Genomic DNA, 13,189 nt, shown 5'->3' on the forward strand with positions numbered 1-13,189 from the left:
GCAAGAGGCGGGACGTTGGCGACAAGGACCAATCCCCGGGCTTGCATGCAAATCGAGGCCAGCGTGTGTTTGTTTTCATTTCCCGGTGCAGCGGCTTTTAGGAAAAGGCGAGTGTTGGATCCAGAATCTGAGCGGGCCCGGATTGAGAGAGGAAGCGAAGCGAGGTTCTGCTACTGCTGAGAGGAACGAGCAGGCGCAGCTGCGACCCCAACGCTGTGGAATTGCGTGCTGTGGAAAGCCAAATGTGACACGCGACAGGGCGATTTTGAAGAATGTCTCTTGGAACGGGATCTTTCTGATTCTTCCTCAAGTAAGTTAACAGTTTTTCTTTGCAGTTTTTCTTTTTTTAAAATAAAAATTATTTGATGCCTCCCGTCTCCGCTTTGCGCGCGAGCAACGATACAATCCTGTGCAGACTTGTTTACTCTCGAAAGTGTGACTAGGACTGCAGCTTAAATATTTTCCCACAGCTGAATGTAGGGCATGTCCCGCGTCTCTAAGCAACCGGTTTTTTAACTGTGACACCACAGCAGTACATAATAAAGTCTTACTGATAAACATCCGTCCCCATTGTTATATAGGACTTTCCCATTCAGTTTTTATAGTAGCATAACGTTCTAGGTGCTTTGTGTGTGTGTTTGTGAGAGAGAGGGAACTTGGATTATTTACAGACAATACCAATGCCCCGTTGAAATATTTTGCGCAAAATAACTTCCCAGGTGTCTATGGGGGGCGGGGAGGACGATCTACAAACGCATTAAATAAGAATTTTTACTTGAAATTTTGTATTGGGTCTGAAACCCGTGCCTCCCCCACACCACGTCGTCCGTGAGCCTTTCAGTTCATCCGAGTTGGGTTGCTAAACTCTAAAAAGAAGTGCAAGACGGGAACTGTGAAATTGTGGACTTTGTGTTTTATGGATTGCTGATGTGTTCGAAACAAGCGGCATCCACAAATTCCAATAAATGACTAGGGATGGTTCATACTTCACCAAAATATGAAATATCAGACCGAAATATGAATAAATGAGGCAATGTGTATCATATAAGTACATTTATTGGATTGCAAAGATAGAAGAGTTGAATGTATACTTCATGACAAATACAGAAAGATCCAGAATAAGGTACATGTTGCATTAAATGCAGTTACATATTTAATATGTCTGGCTTCTTTTTTGTTAACTTGCAGGCACAGAGGAGCAGAGGGAGGGGAAGATTAAACCTTTTCCTTTGTACTCCAGGTCCAACTAAAATTTTTCCTCAAGCTGGGATTTGCTGTAGGACAGAAGGTGCTGTTGGTGAAACCATGCATTTATTGTAACATGTAGTTCAGCCTTGAATGTACAAGTTTTTAGGTCAAGTATGGGGAACTGGTGGCTCTCCAGATTTTGTTGGACTCCAACTCCCATCAGCCCCAGCCACCATGGACAGCGGTTAGGAATGATGGGAAGTGAAGTCCAATAATACCTGGAGGGCTACAGGTTCTCCTTACCTGTTTAGAACTTTTCTCAAACATATGCACTGTAATTATGCAATTTTATGGTACAGTCATGTAGCTTGAAGTATGATGCATAAATATAACAAATTAGAATATGAGTTAGCATCTCACATGGAATTCCTCGCAATAATGACCGTAAGCTAGAGGTTCCTTTACACATCAGGAACCTGTTGCTATTGTACATGAGGATCTTCTCACTAAACAGGCACGTGTTTGGTTTAGCAGGTACTGTTACTACTGATCACCTGAATAGATGGGTGATCTAGAATAGAGATGATGAGAATTCTGCCATCGAATGAATGGTGCTCTAACATCTTTTTTTTGTTAGGGAGAAAGTTGGTTTGTTCTGACATTATTATGCATTTTTACCTGGCTTATAAAGTTCCTTAGGAGATTATGCCAGAGCTGTAGAAGCTTTAGCGTTACTGATTGGTAATTTATGTGTGGGAACAACTGACCTACTTAGGAAAACAATAGATAAGGAACGGCAGAAGGGATTTTACAAAAAAATAGGTTAATAGCCCGGTAGGAAATAAATCAGGTTGTGGCTGTCATGACCTCCTGTAGTCAGGCAATATTGGCCGCTATATATGGGGCAGATTAGGATGTGTTTGTATAGAGTCTAATCTGTGTTGTGCTCCCTGATGTTCCTAATTCTTACCAAATAAAGTATACATGGATTAATTTTGCCCAAATGACATCTGTTGTTATGTTGGGATTTTGTTGTATTATATCATGGACTGGCTGGATGCAGAGGAGTGTTGGGGGGCACCAGCTCGGGAACCCTCAAGGGAAACCCCTGGGGAAGAAGTCTCAGAGGCCAGGAGACTGTTAGTGGGACGATGGGTGAGAGGTCAGAGGGAGAAGAGGGAGCAGACTGGGAGGAAGAGGAGGTGTCAGAAGCTGAAGAGGCAACAGGGTTTAGTGAGCAGGGAGTGGCTGTGGCAGAGAGCAGTCCAGATTCAGAGGCAGGAGAGGAGGAGGGCCAGGAGATGGAGATGAGGCAGGCTGCTGAAGAATCCAGGGGGTCTCCCTCTCCTGTTGTGACCAACTCCCCCCACCCCGGTCTCACAGAACAGACAAAGAAATGAAGAGGGTGGAGCAATGAGAGACAAGATTATGAAGCCTCAGTCTGCTGGGGAAGAAACTGGGGGAAGAGCCTTAGAGAGTGGTGGGAAGGCTCTCACAACTGCCTCTTTGGGGCAAGACCTACCCGGAAGGATTGCTGTGACCACTAGGTATGCACTGTTTCGGTTTCTTTGAATAAAGAATTAACTTCAATGACACTGGTGGTGGTGGTGTTTTATTGCTGACCTATTCCTGACTCCAGCTTTTGACATACTGCATCTTTTGCAGTTCATGTAGTAAAATAGATTGAGGGATTTGGGATAGGTATAGACCAGTGTTTCCCAGCCTTGGGTCTCCAGCTGCTTTTGGACTACAACTCCCATCATCCCTAGCTAGCAAAACCAGTGGTCAGGGATGATGGGAACTGTAGTCTGGAAATAGCCGGAGACCTAATGTTGGGAAACACTGGTATAGACTATCAATTTTATCAATATTATTTTCTAGCATATCAAACGCGAATGACTTACTCAAAATGTATTTTGGTATGGGACCAAGAGTCTTCTTTCCACCACACCCCTTCGGCCGTTTGACATAATTTTGATTGCAATCCTATATCAATTTGTCTGGGAGTCTGTTGAGTACAGTGGACCTTACTTCTGAGTAAGCATGCAAAGAATTGCACTGTTGATCTTGGTTTGTGGGTGGCAGACTGCTCTTCCTAGTTACCTGTGTAAATGGTTGGGATTTTAGACATGGTAAAAAGAAGAAGTGTAGATGCCTTTTAAAACAAATTCCTGAAAACTGATTTTACAGTTCTTTGGGAAGTATATCCAAAACCATTGATATGCACTTTCAGGACAGGAAAAGGTAATTTGATTGGTTTATCTGCAAAGTGAAGGGGGAAAAAAGATGAATTCAGACAACCATATTCCCCCCCCCCCGACTTTTGCAGTATCTAAGTACTGGGAACCAGGTCATCTAAATGGGTCTTTGAAGTAGTGGACAACATAATACTTAGATGTTTTCAAATGCATTCTGACTTTAGGACACTATCATTTGTTAGATCCTTCCCAGTACTATTGGATTCCAAAGGCAGCTACAAAAGTCATCACATTAAGCGAAGAACCCAATTGTCTGAATCTAATATTGGGTATAGGCCTCTTTTAGATGGGTTGTTTTAATCCCATGCATATGCTTTTAGGAGCAGTGATGCATATGGTGACTAGTGCCACTCACAGGTGAATTGACCTGGTGCCTGTAGGTCAGTTACCCAGTTCTGCCCTATTTGCCATGACTCAAAAAAAGGTGGTGATGAATTGTGCTGATGCATATCATTCCACCCACTGTCACAGCCCTTAGGCTGGTGCAATATAAATGGCTGCCTTGGAGGGCAGTTTATGACAGGTACGAAGGGTGCAACAAAGTCTTGATTTGTGATTTTTTGTCTAGTACATTAGTGCCCTCCAGGTATTTTAGATGGCAAGTATCTGAGGGATAGCTCATTCGGTAGAGCATGAGACTCTTAAATCTCAGGATTATGGGTTGAATCCCCACGTTAGGCAAAAGATTCCTGCATTGCAGGGGATTGGATTAGATGACATTTGTGGTCCCTTCCAACTCTACAATTGCAGAGTTTGACTAAATTAGTCTTGGCTCTGATTCAGCACAGTAATTCTTACATTCTCATCTTAGAGTATTGTTATTAGTTTGTGGGTGCAAGACACCTATAATTCCTGAATTTAGTAAGTGTTAGAATTTAATCAGTGCCACAACTGTACTGTGCAATGAGAAGGTCGTACCGACGGAGCAGACTTAACTTCTCATTTTGTTCAGCTTCTTTTATAGAACATCACGCAAAAGGGGAAAATGAAGGGACGTTCAAAGAAGAAATCTGTTCACTTGTACAGTGACGGCGGCCAATGGATGTCTAATTTGCCGGAATGTCTCTGGGGCATTCCTCTCTCTAATTTGTCACTTCCAGGTAAATAGCACCAGCTTTTCAGTATCCTATTGCACTTAGATTTGGATTGGCTATGCTCTGTAGCATCTGTGCACTCCCACAAATGCAATATCAACATGTGTAGACCACATTTTGGAAATAGTTCTGGAGTGAGCTTCTTCCTGTCATGTTGACTGATGTTTTGGTGCCAGACAACTCAGTCAAGGAGCAGGCCCAACACCGAATCTCATCGACAAAATCTAATAGATGTAAGCCATATTGTTGGGGTATGTGTAAAAGCTAAAGGTACCCCTGACCATTAGGTCTAGTCATGGCCGACTCTGGGGTTGCGGTGCTCATCTCGCTTTATTGGTTGAGGGAGCCGGTGTACAGCTTCTGGGTCATGGGGCCAGCATGACTATGCCACTTCTGGCAAACCAGAGCAGCGCACGGAAATGCCGTTTACCTTCCCACTGGAGTGGTACCTATTTATCTACTTGCATTTTGACATGCTTTCGAACTGCTAGGTTGGCAGGAGCAGGGACCGAGCAATGGGAGCTCACCCCGTTGTGAGGATTCGAACCGCCAACCTTCTGATCGGCACGTCCTAGGCTCTGTGGTTTAACCCACAGCGCCACCCGCGTCCCCTTGGGGTATGTGTAGTTTGCCCAAATTGTATCAAAAGGGTGGTTAGGAAATCCTAACTTAAAGCTTCTTGCTGAGGGAAAAGCACTAGCCAGGAATGATTTTCCTTTTTTGCCAGCCCTCCAGAAACAACAACCTTGGGAGGTTGTGTGATGGCTCAGAATCAGACATCACATGGATCTTGCTTTTCAACCCAGTCTCTCAGCCTCTAAGAAACTTGATGAAAGGGTTTGCACTGAGCTGGGATTTGATTCCCGCTTTTCCCCACTGATAGATCTTTTTGCAATTATGTGCTTAGGGTGGGAATTGTGTGTAAAGCTACATGGTTTTAGAGATGAAGTTTTGTGCAGAGGGTAAGATTTGTCAAATGATTGGAAGTAGATTGACGTTACGTTTTTATTCCAATAGGAAGTCATGATGCTATGACTTATTGCTTGGATAAGGACTCGAAAGTGAGCATAAATGAATCCAAGTTGCTGCAGTTTATGGACAAGCATATGCACAGCATAGTACACCCAATTATTTTGAGGTGGTCTATAACACAGGTAAACAGTTCTCAAACTTTCTGGTTCCTATATCTTATTACTGAAGCTTGCTTTTTCAACAGTTAGCATGCTCACTCTGCTGTAAGCGCCATATGAGATGTACCATCCCACAGCTACCTCAAGGAGAAATAGAATAAATGTGCCTGATGTATTAAAAATGTTGAGGTTTGTGCTAAGCAACTTAACAGCACAATCTGCTGTCTTCTGAATACTATTTTTTATCTAAAGTCAAAAAAGTGTGCTACTGAGACAATTCAGTATTTTTCTTGTTTGCACTTTGTTTTTAACTTGACAGGTGCTGACTCTGTCAGAGCAACTGGATGCTGGAATAAGGTATTTTGATCTGAGGATTGCTCACAAGCCTGATGAACCTTCCATGAAATTGCACTTTGTTCATATGCTGTACACAACAGCGGTTGTAGAGGTACAGTTTTGCTTTCATAGCACTGAAGTATTTATTATTTCATATTATCATGGGATTTATTACCTGCCTTTCACTCTAAGGTCCCAGGGAGGACTTAAAACACAACATCACAACACAATTTAAAACTTGCTGTAGTTACATATGCAGTCATACCTCATGTTACATTTGCTTCAGGTTGAGCATTTTCAGGTTGTGTCCTGCGGCGACCCGGAAGTACCAGAACGGGTTACTTCCGGGTTTTGCTGCTTGCGCATGCACAGACGCACAAAATGACATCACACGCATGCGCAGAAGCGGTGAATTGCGACCTGCATATGCACAGACGCAGGTTGCGGTCTTTTCAGGTTGCGAACGGGCCTCCAGAACGGATCCTGTTCGCAACCAGAGGTACCACTGTAATGATCTAACTCCCCTAGATGTTGTACTCCCAGCTCTCATCAGCCTCATCCATTGGCTAGGGATGATGGAGGCTGTAGCCCAATGTTTGGAGGGCTGCAGGTCCCCCAGCCCTGATCTAACTACTATTTAAGTAATATGGGGCATGTGCCAGCCCCTTCCTGGTGCAGGTGAAAAAGTTGCATGTATGCCTCAATGTCTCATCTGTAACAGCCTTGTGGGGGCATATCCCATTTGAGGAAAAGGAATTCCATCAGTTTTACCATTGGCTTTTGGAACTATCAGGTTGTGTACTGGATCAGGCAGGTGCCAGGTAATTTGCCTGATTCTGCAGCCAGTGCAGAGAGTACTGACCCCTATGATCCTGCAAACAGTGCTGCAACTAGACATCCCATGCATACTAAGCAGGACTAGTTGGTCAGGCCATTTGCATTTTGTGTTGCATGTATACATATGCATGGTTGCCATGGCTGTACCATGTCCTGTTGGCAGAGAAAGCACCACATCTGTACCAGGTGAATCAGAAACTTCACTTATGTGCTCCCAGGGCTTGGTATGGGTGCTGGCTCACTACAGACCAAGGTCTGTTTGTGCGAGCAGGGAATAAGCTACCTTCCTACGGTCCAGATCATGGTCACTGATGCCATGATTTTCATTACAGAGTGCAATGGATCTGTATTGGAATGGAAGTTATTGAATGCCATTATGGCCTGAAAAAGATGTTAATTCTCCCCCCTTTTTTTGTATCAAATGATCTTTAGTGTCAAAGTTCAAGGAGATGCTCCTTCAAGTCTAGAAAAATCCAAGGTCCTTGATGACTTTACCACAATATGAAAGTTTAAAACCAACATGCATGATTACGATTCTTTATTAAATTTATATCCTTCCCTTCCTCCCAAAGGAGCCCAGGATAGCCTTGAGAACTGAAGGCATGTTAAAGACAGAGAGCAATCAATACCCAGCTTGGGTATTTTGTATTCATGCTGTAGCAATGGCCCTGTTCAGAAGAAACCAGCTGTGCTTTATTTCCATTAAAATCTACAAACTTGCCCCATTGTTTTCAATCTTGCTTGTGCATGTCTCTTTTTTCTGGATTGGGGCTGTTGCAATTCATTTGCAAGAATCTTGGTAGCTGTGAAGATGCAGTTGACTGGTATATTGGCTACTGTTATGCTGTTTTATAAATATCATAAGGATAGATCCAGACTAAGTTACTTTTGCTTAGCTCCCACTGAATGGGATTTAAGTTAAGGCACAGCTAACTTGTTAGCTTATTGAAGCTAACCTAACCAAATGTGTTATGGCTAGAGAGCGCAGCTCTCAAAAAGCTTTTTTCTCAGGCGTCCACCATTTCAATAAGACCCAAAACTTAGACTTACTAAAGATTCAGCAATTACCATGTCGACTCAGGTATAACATAGCAATTCCCTGTGATGTCTGGCTTTCATATTTTAATCTGTTTGAAGATTATTAGGATTCCACAGCAGGCTAAGCAACAATTACAGCAGACAAACATTACTAACCCTAAGTGTTCAAAATATGAATCAGCTTCTCAGAATTGCCTGACTGGCTTTGCAAAGCATGAATTAAAACACACTTCTGCTTCTCTTTTATTGGCCTTCTAGTTTCCAAGAGGTTGGAACAGATTGTTTTTCAAAATACTGAGATCCTGGTGTACCTAGATTTCCAAGAATAATAGATATGCAGACTGTGGTTCAAAACAAACTCTGGTCAGTTTTAGAACAAACCAACTTCAAGCCACAGTGTCTGAAGCTAACAAGTTTGCTTTATGTGGCAATCTCTGGTCCAAATTCCTTCTCCCGGCTGTCCAGAAGGGAAGCAAAGAATGTGTGAGCCCAAGACTTGTGGCTACTTCCTGGTGTGTGTAGTGCTAAAACATGGTTTACCAATTAAGTGAGAACTAGACAATTGTGTTTGCCAAATATTTGGGTGCACTGGCCTTTATGGAGATTTCTGTACACACAGAAGCTTCCTCTGTTTTCTTTCTTTCTTTAATGAGCCAGGGAGCACACCACATGGACAGAAAAGGAATTCTGGTGCATACAGCCTTTCCCTTCCATGTAGAGGAGAGGTGGGGAAACCACAGCTTGAGGACGGCATGCAGCCTCCAGCCTCGCCCAATGTGGTCCTGACACCTCTCCCCAGAATATCCTGTAGCTCACTTTGATCAAGTGCCGCCCAGCATGGAAGGAAAAGCAAGTTGCAAGTGGAGAAACATATTGATTTCTGTCTTTGTGGCTCACTTTACTCCGTTAGGCTGGAGAAAAAGAAGTCTCTGTAGATGGGTACACTCAAGAATCTTTGGATCACACCTTATGTATCTAATTAATCAGATCCTTTTTTTAAATTATTAAATCAAATGGCCCATTAATTCTGCCTACTATGTGATGAATGTTCTGGGGTTTTTTTTTTGTATTGTATTTGATCTGTGGTTAACTTTAGGTTCTAATTATAACACTGCCATATTTATTGGAAAATAATGATTGAGCAACCCACCCCTAAGTTGATTGCTCTGTTATGTGTGCCAAATGGATTTGATGTCAATAGGATTTGAGACTATGCAACAGATGTTAATATGAGCCTTTTAAACCCAAAGGCCTTCTGACCTAGGATACCTCTTCTGTTTTGGTTTGTGGTTTTGTTTTGTTTTTTGGCATATGCAATGCAGGAACTTCAACTTAATCTTACATGACAGGTGGCCATCCAACCTCTGCTTAAAAACCTCCACCTCTCGTGGGAGTCTGTTCCACTGTTGAATAACTCTTCCTGTCAGACAGTAATGCAAACAGGGCAGAAATACTCTGCTGTGTCATAAGGACAGGTTACTTGCCACTTAGACTTGAAAATTAAAGTCGAGATTTTCAAGATCCCACAATTTAGTCAAGATTATTCTATAGTTGCAATTACATCAAGTGGTTGTGGTTTTTTTTAAATTGTCTCTACTGTAGACAAGGTAAAGGACCCCTGGGCAGTTAAGTCCTGTCAAAGGCAACTATGGGGTGCGGTGCTCATCTCGCTTTACAGGCTGAGGGAGCCAGTGTTTGTCCAAAGACAGCTTTCCGGGTCATGCAGCCAGCATGACTAAACCGCTTATGGCACAATGGAACATTGTAGCAGAAGTCAGAGCGGATGGAAATGCCGTTTACCTTCCCACCACAGTGGTGCCTATTTATCTACTTGCGCTGGTATACTTTTGAACTGCTAGGTTGGCAGATGCTGGGACAGAACAACAGGAGCTCAAACCCGTCACATGGATTCAAACCGCCGACCTTCTGATCGGCAAACCCACGTCCCTGCATACTGTAGATAATATACTCAGCTTGTGTTAGCTAACATATGTCAAACAGGAAATGTGTAAAAAAAAATTCCAATCCTGCACAATTAACATCACTGTATCTGTAGTATGCAACTTAGTGTCACTTGCGAAATTCATCAATTACAGGTTGCTGTTTGTTTCAGTTTCCTCGTAGCACTTAGCAGCTATTTATTTTACTTGTTTCGTGTTGGCTTTTGCAGGATGTCCTGTGGGATATTTTACGATGGTTAAGAAACCACCCCTGGGAGGTTGTCGTTCTAGCTTTCAGAAATTTTGATGGATTAGATGAGGACCATCACCGCCATTTGGTCTCCCGTACAAAGGAAATCTTCAGTGGCAAACTGTGTCCTAGAAATGTAAGTTGCTTGGAATGTTTGGTTGTGAAGTTTCAAGATTGTAGAAGCCTTATTCACACTGGCCTGTTCAGGATGATACACTGAAATAAATAGGATTGCTCATGTACATATCCTCGAACTATGCTCTAATTGAAGGAGATTCTGTACATATTAATATCAATACCCACATCCTTTTTGGTCAATAGGATTTCAAAAGATGCCCTGTGATTCAATGGCAATAGTGTTTAATTTCTTAAAATGAAAAAAGAAGTGTTGAGACTTGAGGCGCACTATCCAATTGGTGGATACAGACTGAAGCTAGTTAAAATGGAAAGGAACTCTTTGTCGGCTAACATTTTTCCACGACTCTTCGTCTGCTAACATTTTTGAAAACAGATTCCAGAGCGCAACCTTAGCACAAATTAAATTATGCTTGGTATTACTGACATTACTAAGATGTTAAATGTTTCGGCATGTAAACATGTTGACGTAGTTAATTCCTTAAAGGTGTGCTACATTAAAAAAAAGAAAGAAGCTGCAAAACAATAATGGCAACTTACATGGTTGCATCTAATTAAGTTCTACCCTGCATAGACCCATTGAAAGTGATGGACCTAATTTTGTCATGTGTCTTAATTTCAATGAGCCTGCGAGTAAAACACAGGATACAAGACCTAATCTACCCTCCCAAAATGAGCACCAATCATCTCCTGGCTGAAGTAAGCTTTTTCCAGGTTTGGTGGGGGTGTTCAGTATATGGTCAAATGTAAAACATATCACTGAATAGTTGCTCCATTGATAGCAATAGGATTTACTCGCAGGCAGTACCACAGACAATTCTGTAGCCTGCTCCACATGGGTGTATGGATAATGAATTGGGGGTGCCAACTTGAATAAAATATGGGGGCGGGGGAAGAGGCAGGTAAGCCCTGCCCTACATAATTGATCACATAATGCAGCACATTTACACTATTTTTATACCAATGCCCATTAACTTTGGACCCCCCCTTCGAATATTTTATTGGGGTGGAGGGTGCTGAAGGGACCTCAGTCCCTAGGAGTTGGCTCCTGTATAGTGAATTGTGCTGTGATTTTTTTAAAAAACATACTTAAGTAGGAAAGGAAGAAAGGTCCTTTGGTTTTTGAATAGACCCCAGTCCTAAGTTAGTGGATGGGCATCAAACTAGCAATGGTTACATTACAGTGGTGCCCCGCAAGACGAATGCCTCGCAAGACGAAAAACTCGCTAGACGAAAGGGTTTTCCGTTTTTGCGTTGCTTCGCTAGACGAATTTCCCTATGGGCTTGCTTCGCAAGAAGAAAACGTCTTGCGCTTTTTTTTTAAAGCCGCTTGAAGAGGCGCAGTTGCGACGGACCGTGCTTCGCAAGACGAAAAACATCGCAAGACGAAAAGACTCGCGGAACGAATTCTTTTCGTCTTGTGAGGCACCACTGTAAAAGTACATAGTCCATGGAAGGGGGTGGAGGAAGAGTCTCCATGAATTCAGTGGCCTTATCCTCAAAAGTGTCTTCCAATCCACTTGCAGCCATCTTACTGTCATATATTTTGCTATACAATTAGGGAAGTCATAGGAAGTATGACTTGGAACTTGAGGTTCCACAGAGCTGCCTTGAACTTGATCCTCATCCTTCCTGTTGAGCAACATGAATTCAGTATGTTGACTTCCCTTATCTTTCAGGTCACTCCGACCCTACGGAGCATGTGGTCCTCTGGCTACCAGGTTATTCTGTCCTATGACGATCCAGGACAAGTGACAAAGCACTGTGAGTTGTGGCCCGCGATTCCCTACTGGTGGGGAAATAAAACAACAGCGGCAGAGCTTATCCGTTACATGGAAATGAGGAAAAAGAATGGTCGCCCAGGTAATTGCTGCATTTTGATCTCCCAAATGGCCAGCTGGCTGGGGCTGATGGGGGTTGGAATCCAAATTCTGCAAATAGGAGGTGGAGTGCTTGGGTCCAGGAGAAAGGGTAGCTTACAACTGAGCAGAATTGATTTTCTCTTCTGAGAAGCAAGATGTGCTCATCCATGTCAGTTCTGCTCTTAAGTGCCCATCTCTGGTACTTGAAATGAAAATCTAGAAAAAATCTAGAAAAAAATGAAGATCAACTGCTGAGTTAAGAGCCACAGTCTGTACTCAGCTGCACTGTAGGGCACATCCCCATACCTTTTAAATTTGTGTTTTAGTCCATGGAACTAATCTCTTCTTTTTTAGCTGGGTGGCCTTTTAGAATGATTTTATGCTCCTTGTGTTAGTTTTATGTGGAATTTATATTGAGGGTTTTGTTTTGTTTTTCATCAGATACAGTAAAACAATCGTCTAAATTTTGTGAACTACGCAGATATGTGGTCAATAGGGTGGTCTACTAGATGGATAAATAAATGGCAAAAGTAATATCTGGCTTGCTCTCTGTGGTTTGTGAATGCATCAGAACCAACATAGTGGTAGAAAGGGAGCAAGTCTGCTCTTCCTTGCTTAAAATAAATAACAACACTCTATGCTGGTGCAGAAAACACATAACCAAAAGGGAATAAAATCACAGGAATTTCAGCTAGCAATTCTCTTTTTTCTTTTTTCCCTACAGCGGGATTATTTGTTGCAGGAATCAACCTCACTGGAGATTTAGGTTATATTCTCGCACATCTACGTGGATCTGTTAAGAAAATGACTCTTCCTGCTCTTCCATTCCTAAATCAGTGGGTGAAAAAACAGCGCCCTGGATCCAAGAAAGACTGTATCAACATAATTGCTGGAGACTTCATAGAAAAAAATAACTTTGTGGAAAACGTGATAGGCCTTAATAGAAAATGTTTAAAATAGCATTGCAGCTTGGATGCATGCTTGGGTTAACTCCTAGCATGCTATCTCAAAAAAAAGAAGAAACAAAAACCATAAATAACCCACCTACCTCATAGGAATGTTCTGAAGATTTTGCTTGCAGCTAGGATATGGATAAACCGAAGGTGGCTCCATGAAACTCA

General features: G+C 42.5%; 1 protein-coding gene across 6 annotated transcripts; it reads left to right on the forward strand.

Annotated features, from left to right (window-relative positions):
- The first annotated feature begins 60 nt into the window (after positions 1 to 60).
- On the forward strand, positions 61 to 13,097 carry PLCXD1 (phosphatidylinositol specific phospholipase C X domain containing 1). Of its 6 annotated transcripts, XM_083502087.1 has the most exons (9): positions 76 to 310; positions 1,189 to 1,288; positions 2,572 to 2,735; positions 4,399 to 4,546; positions 5,558 to 5,694; positions 5,990 to 6,118; positions 10,052 to 10,207; positions 11,886 to 12,069; positions 12,793 to 13,097. In XM_083502087.1, exons 4-9 carry the CDS (start codon positions 4,432 to 4,434, stop codon positions 13,026 to 13,028), a joined length of 957 nt encoding a protein of 318 aa, XP_083358213.1. In that variant the 5' UTR covers positions 76 to 310; positions 1,189 to 1,288; positions 2,572 to 2,735; positions 4,399 to 4,431; the 3' UTR covers positions 13,029 to 13,097. The 6 variants fall into 6 exon arrangements, with proteins under 6 accessions (XP_083358211.1, XP_083358213.1, XP_083358214.1 ...); XM_083502088.1 differs by having other exon boundaries at positions 1,189 to 2,735; positions 4,411 to 4,546; XM_083502086.1 differs by lacking the exon at positions 1,189 to 1,288.
- The last annotated feature ends 92 nt before the right edge of the window (positions 13,098 to 13,189 follow it).

The sequence above is a fragment of the Podarcis liolepis genome (assembly GCF_965112155.1).
Source record: "Podarcis liolepis genome assembly, chromosome: 4".
Classification (NCBI taxonomy): domain Eukaryota; kingdom Metazoa; phylum Chordata; class Lepidosauria; order Squamata; family Lacertidae; genus Podarcis; species Podarcis liolepis.

Bases quoted from the DNA above. Each gene is read 5' to 3' on its own strand.
- PLCXD1 (XM_083502085.1), top strand. From the start codon at position 4,432: ATGAAGGGACGTTCAAAGAAGAAATCTGTTCACTTGTACAGTGACGGC. The intron at 6,119-10,051 runs GTACAGTTTTGC...TGGCTTTTGCAG, and splicing joins ACACAACAGCGGTTGTAGAG to GATGTCCTGTGGGATATTTT. The intron at 10,208-11,885 runs GTAAGTTGCTTG...CTTATCTTTCAG, and splicing joins GCAAACTGTGTCCTAGAAAT to GTCACTCCGACCCTACGGAG.